The sequence below is a fragment of the Arachis hypogaea genome, chromosome 2, assembly GCF_003086295.3.
Source record: "Arachis hypogaea cultivar Tifrunner chromosome 2, arahy.Tifrunner.gnm2.J5K5, whole genome shotgun sequence".
NCBI classification, from domain to species: domain Eukaryota; kingdom Viridiplantae; phylum Streptophyta; class Magnoliopsida; order Fabales; family Fabaceae; genus Arachis; species Arachis hypogaea.
Window position 1 is genome coordinate 95,555,328 of NC_092037.1, and position 10,272 is coordinate 95,565,599.

The window sequence follows — 10,272 nt, forward strand, 5'->3', positions numbered from 1 at the left end:
CAAATATTTAGAATAAAAATAATACTTTATTCATATAATTTTCTTTTTCTTTTGACAGGGAATTGAAGAGAGTATATTAGTAAATAATCCTTTGATAATACTAGAATAAAATTAAAATGCAGAAAAATGTGAGCAAATAATTTTTACATCTTCTAATTTTCTAAACTAACATTGAAGACTAATGTGATTAAGCTAGACTATGTTTCTTCATAATTATTTTTTGGATATCCTATTATACAGACTAAAATTGTATAAAAAGAGTATAAATTTTTTTATAATTATTTTTTATTATTTTATTAATGTTTAAAATATGGGTCTTAATTTTCTCAATCTTTTTTATTCTATTAATAAAAAGATCTGTACATCTTTACTGTATAATTTACTTTATTTTTTTGATAGGAAAGAAAATAAGATGCTGACCATTAATATATTACTCTTAAAATTAATAATAGAATATGTGATTTTAGATTTATTCCAAAATTATTGTAGCTTGATATTAAATTATTTCATCATCCTTACAAACATGTTGCTCGTGTGTGTCCTCGTCTTACTGTATAAGCATCCTCAAAGCAAGATGCCTTTGTAACACTTCATTATTACTGTAGTCTCTATAAATCCCTATATATAGCATGATGATTGCACATTATTGTTACAACAACAAATTAAATAATTTTCCGTATAGTTTAAGTGTGTGACCATCATCCCTCTCTTCTCCTCTCAAAATTTAATCCTTATTCTAACTTCTAAATTATTATCTTTAATGTTCTTTTCATTTCCTCTCTCCATTGTCAGCTTATAAATCAGAAGAAATTTGAGAAGCAAAAACTTGTGTGTAGATTAATTTGCACTATACGGTATGTCCTTGTATCACTTAATTACTAATTACTAATTACTACAACAAATGCTATATCAAGTAATTGAAAGATGTGGTGTTATTAACTAGCATTGCCAATTTATATCTCTTACATATTCTGATTTTTCATATTTGATTCTCTAGCATTTTCATTATTATATGATAAAAGTGTTAGTATTGATTAATTATCCAAATCTCAATTATGTTTAGTACGTTACTTTCGTTATAATTTTAAGAATTATGTTGACATCCAACATTGCATAACCCAGAGTAATTATCTATTATTGGGATATGATTGGTTACACTTGACATAAAATGAAAACATTTGGAATTATTAGCAGATTACTTCTACACCTCTATCTTGAAATCGGAAACATCGCACTGTACTCTGAACTCATTGAAAAATTGTATTTCACCTTATGTTACCACAAATCCAAACAATGCTTACACATTAATATTTTCTTTTTATTTTTTTAAAAACTTATTATTCTTTTCTTTTAAACAATTGAATGGTTGAAATACTACTTTTCTCCCTTGATCTAACTATTGCCATTCTTCAAACTTATTAATAAAAACCCAATCAACTTTAATGATAAATTCTGGCTGATTTTGGCTAATTTATCTTGGTTGTCAGATATTTTTTATTATACTATACAAACGAAGAAGTATAAAAATGTTAAATAACGAACAATTTTAAATTGTATTTGCAATGTTATGCAACTTTTTTTTCCCACTAAAAGTTTTTCCTCTTCAATTACGTCCGTATTGGTGCATACAGCAGAAAGTGATGGAGATCTTCCCGGCGTCCGTCCTATCAGTGTGGAACAAATGTGAGATACGTTTTTTGGTTTTACTAAGTCTGTTATGGTAACTTATCCTGATCATATGTGGTCCAATGAGAAAACACAAAAGAGGTGGCATCAAAGGTGTGATCCTAAATTTTGTTGTTTGGGTGACATATTTGACGGCAGATCAGTTAGCAACTGCTTTTCAGGCTCTCTAGTTCTGTGTTTGCGGTTCTTGTCACACAAAAACAGGTTAGGCTCTAGGGTCTAAAAATTAGGGTTTAGGTTAGGGTCTAAAAATTAGGTCTGGTCTATAATTCAGGTCGGGTCTACGTTAGGTCAAATCCGGTGTGACCTGACCCATGTACATCCCTACTTTTAAGTACGACTAAGATGAGTTTGTGGATTTCAATAAGAGGAATATTAGGGGCAGCAAGTTTTGTGATTTATAACTATCAATTAATCATCATTTTTTATTTTAATGGTGTAAAATTTTATTCAAAAATGTAAAATTATTCACTTTACTTTGCTGGCCAAATTTTAATAAAACTCATGTACCTAAACTTTTCCTTTCAGTATCTTGGATGGTGGAAAAACAAAAATGTTACTATAAACTTACCGGTTTTAAAATATAATTGATGTGTCATGATAATTGATTCTCTTCTAGTAATGCAAATTAAATATTGGATCTAATATAATTTATTAATTGTAATTACAGATCTTACCGTCTCTAATAATAATAATAATAATAATAATAATAATAATAATAATAATAATAATAGGAATTTAAATTCATAGCAAAGTTATTATTATCTTTGTCATTATACAACTTTTTTTTAAAGTTTAAACTATAAAAAAAAGTAACATAGATGATTATATTCAAAATATTTAAATTTTGATTATTAATGAATTTTAAAAATGAAAAAAATAATATAAAATAAATAAAAAAATTTATATAAAAATAGATATAACCGTTTATACTACCTTATCTTATGAGTTTAAATTTCAAAAAAAAAAATTATTTCATGACGAATACAAAGCGAGACATGTTACTTTCAGTATATAATTTATTTTACTTTATATGTGGGAGAGAGGAAAAATTATTATGATGCATGTACTAATAGCATTTAGAGTAATGTAAACTTTTTTCTATTATATATGTGTAATGTTAACTTTTAAGAGCTCTAAATATAAATATTATGAAAATGATATGATTTTTCTTTTATTTTTGACAAGCAAGAGATTATGATATATTGACCATTTAATACTTTATTCACTCTAAAAGTTAAAGATATATATACCATGTGAATTCAAATTTACTCCCAATCTAATGTTACTTGCTTCCATGAAGAAAAAAAATGTTTCTATATATTCTATGTATATCTTTTGTTTTTGTTACTTCTAAAATAAGAGGAAAAGAATAAAAAAAGTATGGTGTCTATTTCATGGAATAAAAAATGCTAACTATTAAGCAAGGTATAGAATAAAATTAAGTTGAATATTTGAATTATCATTATTAGCAATAAAAGATTAGATTACAACTACGAATATGTTTTTTCTTTTCAGATCTCTTTAGATAATAGACTATTTGTACAATATGTACAATACAGAGCTATTGAGTTACAAAATGAACATCTTTTTATATTATTTAGAATAACCATCCGAGTACTAGGGGACAGCCAATTAATAATAATACAAATAAGATGGGCCCTTAAAATTAAAACTGGAAACTCATCTAATAAAATTATGATCGAAAAAATTAAGTTGGATTGATCTAGTAGTTAACTCACTAATTTATTTAAACAAGTGTCAATGATTTAAATCTCGCCTTGTATCTCGTGAAAAAGCAAGAAAAAAAAATTTATGATTGGGGAAGCTACGGCTTTTTGTTATTAATATATAATATTGTGTACTTTGTAAGTAATTTATGTCTTGTGAATTTGCAAGACAATGCGATCTAGTTACACATTTATATATATTATTTTCAAAATTATTATTAAAGTAAAGTTAAATTTCATTAACGTGTCTAACACTTTCTCTTATACGTACATATGCATGCAAGGGTCTATTCACACGTATCTAGGAATACTTGCTAATTTTTGTGTAACTTTTATCCTTTTACCTTTTTGTTGGGAAGAAAGAATAAAATAAATTTTGTTGCTTGACTATGTGTGTCATACTTTAATGCAATGCATTCTAGCTAGCTATTACGCAAGGTATAATCATTATCCAAAATAATATTACAAGGTTTTCTCTATAAAATTTTCTTTTTCTTTTGATTGGGAATTATTGAAGAGAGTATATTAATAACAGAAGAGTATTAAAGTGTTAGCAGATTTGTAATTTATAATTATCAATTAATCAGTAATAATATTTTTTATGATGTAAGATTATATTTAATAATATAAAATTATTCATTTTTCTTATTAGTTAATTATTAATTTTAATAAAAGTATTAGTCCCTTAAATTTTTTCTTAATAATAATCGTTTGATAATACTATATTCTAAAATTAAAACGCAGAATATATGCATTTAAATGTGACATCTTTTAATTTTCTAAACTAACATTAAAGATTGATGTGATCAAGCTAGATTATATTTCTTCATAATTATCTTTTTGATAGGAAAGAGCATAAGGTATTGACCATTAATATATTACTCTTAAAATTAAAAAAAGAATGTGTGCTTGATTTTAGAATTATTCCAAAATGATCGTAACTTGGCATTAAATTATCTCTTCATACTTACAAACATGCATGTTGCTTGTGTATGTCTTGGTCTTACTGTACAAACATCCTTAAAGTAAGATGCCTTTGTAATACTTCATTGTTACTATAGTCTCTATAATCCCTATATATAGCATGATGATTGCACATTACTGTTACAACAATCAATTAAATTATTTACCATACAGTGTAAGTGTATATGTGTGACATATCATCCCTCCTTCCCTCTCAATTTAATCCTTATTCTAACTTTTAATTATGGTCTTTAATGCTCTTTTCATTTCCTCTTTCCATTGTCAGCTGGCTTATAAATCAGAAGAAATTTGAAAAGCAAAAATTTGTGTGTAGATTAATTTGCATTGTACGGTATGTCATTCTATTACTTAATTACTATTATTAATTACTACAACGAATGCTATATCAAGTAATTGAAAGATGTGGTGTTATTAACTAGCATTGCCTATTTATATCTTTTACGTATTCTAAATTTTCATATTTAATTTTCTAGCATTTTCATCTCTTATATATTCTATGATAAAAGTGTTAGTATTGATTAAATTTCCAAATCTCAATTATGTTTAGTATGTTACTTTTGTTATAATTTTAAGAATTATGTTGACATCGAACATTTCATAACCCAGGGTAATTATTTATTATTGGAATATGATTTATTGACATTTGACATAAATGAAAACATTTGGAATTATTAGTAAATTACTTCTATAATGGGTGTTAGGGACCAGCAGATTTTGTGATTTGAAGTCATCAATTTATAATCATTAGTATTTTTAATAGTGTGAGATTATATCTAATAGTGTGAGATTATTCATTTTTCTTTTATTGGTTAAATACTAACCAAATTTTAATAAAAGTACTTGTCCTCTGACCTTTTTCTCCTATATTATGCCACAAATCCAAACAATGCTTACAGATTAATATTTTCTTATTTTTTTTAAAAGTTATTATTCTTTTCTTTTAAACAATTGAATGGTTGAAATACTACTTTTTTTTTTCCCCTTGATCTCAAGGTGAAACTATTGGCATTCTTCAAACTTATTAATAAAAACCCAATCAACTTTACCATAACTTTTTCTCTACACAAGCTTTAATTAATTTTAATTTTTAATTAATATATGAAAGTTACTTTGTCATAACTTTAAATCAAGACACTTGCTTTTCAAAATTAAACTCTTAATAGCAATTACTAACATTATTAACGGACTCATCTTTAAATATCTTTTAGGTCTGATTTAGTAAAATTTTTATTTTTTAAAAATTATTATAACATCTTTATAACATCTATATTTAGTAAATTAAATTAAAAGATAATTTTTAATAAATTCAAATAATAATTATATTTAATAAAATAATTTTTAAAATTTTAAAATATTATAATAAACATAAATATAATACTTAAATTTAAAAATTAATTAATGTATAAAATTATATTATACTTTTTAATTTTGATAAACCCAATCTAACTTTAAAAAATTACATCTTAAGTATTTTAATTTTTTTTTATTTTTAAAAATTACAGATACAAATAATTTTTTTATTTATCAAATACAAAATAAAAAATTTGTACTTTTCAAAAACACAAGAATCTTTTTTAAATTTTTTGTCAAACTAAGTGTAAGTAAAGAGCATTACACATTTTATTAGGTAAAGAAATTTTAAATTTTAACTTTATAATGTTTTATATAAAAATAATTGAGATTTAAAAGGATAACCTATTAATAAGGTTAACTATATTTGTTTTAGAATTTTCAAATATATATATGACATTTTTCATAACTTGTTACTTTATTTATTACCTCTGACATTTTTCAAAGAACGTAGGTACGTCCCATATTTAGAATACATTAGCATTTGACATTATCTTTTATAAAAGAAAAAAATAAATTATAAATCAGTGGGTTCAATTTATATTTTTAATTTTTTTTATTTTTTAAAATAAAAATCAGACCGTTCAATTTGTGATTGTTTATTTAAAAAATAATACAATACAAACAAATTGGTACCTCTGATTTGTGTAATTCATAGTAATTTAAAACACTTTTCTCCTCACAGCATCTTGTGATACACCTCTCTCTCACACAAGAAAAATAAAAAGCGGCATTTGACATTATGATTTATGAAAGAATATTTAATTTTAAGAAACGAAAGATGCTTAACTTATTAAACCGAGCACACAAAATTATATTACAGTAATGTTAGGAAAATAAAAAATAAATATTAAATAAGTAAATTTTAGTTAATTTTAACTAATTTATTTTAGTTAGCAAATATGTTTTATTATATTATACAGCAGACAGTGATGGAGATCTTCCCGGCATCCGTACTATCACTATGGAACAAATGTGAAATACGTGTTTTGGTTTTACTAAGCCTGTTATGGCAAGTTATCCTGATCATATGTGGTCCAATGAGAAAACACAAAAGAGGTGGCATCAAAGGTGTGATCCTAAATTTTGTTGTTTGGGTGACATATTTGACAGCAGATCAGTTAGCAACTGTAGCATTGGGGATCCTTGCCACGAACCAAATAGAAGTTGACAAGTCCAATTCCAAAAGAGAGAGCAAAGACCAATTTCTTCAAGCATTATGGGCACCTTTTCTGTTATTGCATCTTGGTGGCCCTGACACAATCACTGCTTATTCCTTGGAAGACAACACCTTATGGTTAAGGCACTTGCTTGGTCTAATTGTCCAAGTTAGCATTGCATTCTACATCTTCCTAAGGTCATGGGGCAACAATGCACTAACATTTGTGGCCATTCTGGTGTTTGTTTCCGGAATCATTAAGTACTCTGAGAGAAATTGGGTTCTAAGGTCTGCTACCATCGACCAATTTAGGAAATCTTTGCCTTCAAATGTCACGCTACAAATCCCAAATTCAGGTCATATCCTTAGGGATCCTGAATTGGAATGTATTCACAAAGGATATTCTTTGTTTCCCCTAGTCAAACGTCTTCATGCAAATCTAGGCGTAGAAAAACGAGATTTAACTACAAGCTTTAATTTGGCAAAAGAATGTGTGCTTGAGATGAAACCAGCAGTCCATGCCTTTAAAGTGGTGGAAGTGCAACTTGGGTTTTTATTTGATGTGCTCTACACAAAAGCTTCTATAATTTATACCAAAAAAGGTCTCTTTCTAAGATTGGTGAGTGCTTTATCCATAACATGTGCAGTGGTTGCATTCATTCTTGTGACTCATAGTGATGAGGCCTACTCAAGGGTTGATGTTGTTATAACATACGTTTTGTTTATTGGGGCAATCTTTCTTGAGCTTTATGCATTTTTTGCCATTACTTTGTCTGATTGGACAATGTGTTGGCTAACCAAAAGAGAGAGGAGGAGTTGTTTGCTAAACTTAATGTACTCTTCCATTTCTCGCTTTCGATCAATTTTATCAGGCAGTAAAAACAAGTTATACATGAGTCAACTCAGCCTGATGGATCTTTGCTCAAAAAAGACAACCAGATCTTGCATTGAAGACTACTTGTTCAGCAAAATCTTACCCTTGGAATTTAATCTGATCCGTAATGAACGTTTGGAAGAGGTGGATACTGATATGAAAGAAGTTATATTTAAAATACTAATAGAAAGTAGTGAATATGATGGTGAGAGTCTAGAGGAAGGGAATATTTTAGAGTCAAGAAATATTTTTGCAGAAACTGTGCTTAAAGGTCATGTTATAACAGATATTGCGTACCACTCCACTAGTCCTAGTCTTGGTGAGGAATACAAACGCAAACGTGAAGCATGCAAGAAGATATCTGATTATCTATTCTATATATTGCTTCAACACCCTTCCATGTTGCCTCCATGGATTGGTGGTATTGAATATATCCAAGACACCATCAATCATGCCCAAGAGTTATGTCATCATGCCAAGTCTCCTGCTCAAGCTGCTCAAATTCTAGTGCAATATGTGAATACGAAACATGATGGAGTGAATAATCGCAAGTCATTCTTAGATAGAATTCCCGATGGAGAGGAACTAGCTTGTGCACCCTGGGATGAGATACATGTTTTCTGGTTAGATATGTTGATCTCCACTGTTTATAACTTTGAATGGGGTTCACATGCTCAACAACTACCAAGTGGAGGGGAATTCCTTACTCATGTTAGTCTTCTCAAGACGGATCATTTTTTAAGTCAAATCTTGTCGAGAAAGCAAACTTCAGAAACAGAGATGCGGATGAGGGATGGGCAAGAGCCATAAACCACATGCTGCTTTTCAGGCTCTCCAGTTCTTGTCACACAAAAACATACATATTTACTACTTATATTATATATCATTCTTTTTCTTATTGTATATCCTCCAGACCTCCCAAGATACACATAACATCGTTATGAGTTTTTATCACATTTAGAGAAATTTGTATTGCATAACATTCGTTTTTTATTTTTATACTTTGTCAATAATTTTCTAGTCTGGTAAGTAATATGAGGAGGGTCAGGACACTGATCTTGAGCTCTTGCTCCATTGAAGAACTTCAACCAAAGGTAGGCAAATTGTTTCATCCAAGATACCTTGACTTGTTTTTTCAATCATGATTTAAAGCGCTTGCCTGGAGTAATATGCAATCTGCACAATTTTCAAACTTCAAATCTCAATGGATGTCGTATTCTTCGCAATCTTGTTTTTGTTGCACTGCACTATCTTGACAGGGTACTGCTCCTTGTATTTCCAATTTCTGCCACTTAAGCTTAGGATTTTGCCTTCCCTTCTTTTATATATATATTGAAGTACTTAAGTTAAAGGGAAATGAGTGATTTTTATTTGCACAAAATGTTAATGGAATTATGAATGCAATGCTTGTTCGGAAATTTATTGGGGATGCCTAGCATCTATTTTGGAGAGGTAAGAGTAAAACTAATTTTTGTAATTTTAATTTGTTTAATTGTTGGTCCCCAAAATCAGTTCTTCTATAATTCATCATGAGAAAAGTGATCATTTGTTAATTTCTATCACATTTATTTTTTGAGAAACTACTACCAAATATGAAATATTAATTGATCATACAAATTTCTGCTAGATCAAGAATTCATCTTTCTTATTATTGACCCAATTTTTTCATGTATGAGCGTGGAATCTAGCAGAGAGGGAAGTGCTGATTCAAGCTTTCTGCTTTTTATAACAAAGCTCCAATTTACAAATAAAATTGTTGCCTGTTGAGCTACTTCCGATTTGGCAAACATTTTATTTAATATCTATTAAACTATGAGTGTCAGTAGTGTGTCCTTGCACACGACTATGTCTATTTGCTTGGTTTGCTTTTTTTTTTTCCGTTTCGGTTTCGCTCTATTTGCTTGGATAATGCTTCATGTTTCAGTTGACAAACAGTGCTTGTTCTATGAACACTTATTATTATTATTATTATTATTATTATTATTATTATTATTATTATTATTATTATTATTATTATTATTAGGGTTGCTACACATCCAAGTATTTTTTCATCCAAATTCATTTAAGTAGGCCAAACATCAACAAAAATCACTCTCATTAAAAGAGCGTGATTATACGTCGCCTTCTTCTTCACGTTCCTCCTCCTTCTCCTCCTTCTTTTTCGCATTACTTTTTATTCACGTGTTTTTTTCTTATCGTCATTCTTTTATTATTGTTGCTGCTGTATTTTTTTCTCATTCTCTCCCGGGTAAAGAAGCAGTAGAATGTGAGGATGAAAAGTTTTGAATTGTGCAAAATTCATAATGTAAACTCGTTTCAAAATAAGTACAGACTAAGTGCACATTATTTAAATCCAGATGAACGGAAATTATTTAACGATTGCGACACAAACTCAATTCGAAAATAAGCATACAAACAAAAATTAAATCTTGAACAAAAAATGAGAAAAGAAGAAGAAAAATTAGGAGGAAGAGGAGGAGGAGGAGGAG

General features: G+C 28.2%; 1 protein-coding gene and 1 long non-coding RNA gene across 2 annotated transcripts; both read left to right on the forward strand.

Annotated features, from left to right (window-relative positions):
- The first annotated feature begins 719 nt into the window (after positions 1–719).
- LOC140177944 (uncharacterized) lies at positions 720–2,213 on the forward strand. The gene is made up of 2 exons (XR_011869659.1): positions 720–854; positions 1,632–2,213. It is a non-coding gene; the product is annotated as an uncharacterized lncRNA (long non-coding RNA).
- A 4,469-nt stretch (positions 2,214–6,682) lies between these two features.
- On the forward strand, positions 6,683–8,593 carry LOC140177400 (uncharacterized). Its single transcript, XM_072210494.1, has one exon. The coding sequence runs from the start codon at positions 6,683–6,685 to the stop codon at positions 8,591–8,593; it is 1,911 nt and encodes a 636-aa protein (XP_072066595.1).
- The last annotated feature ends 1,679 nt before the right edge of the window (positions 8,594–10,272 follow it).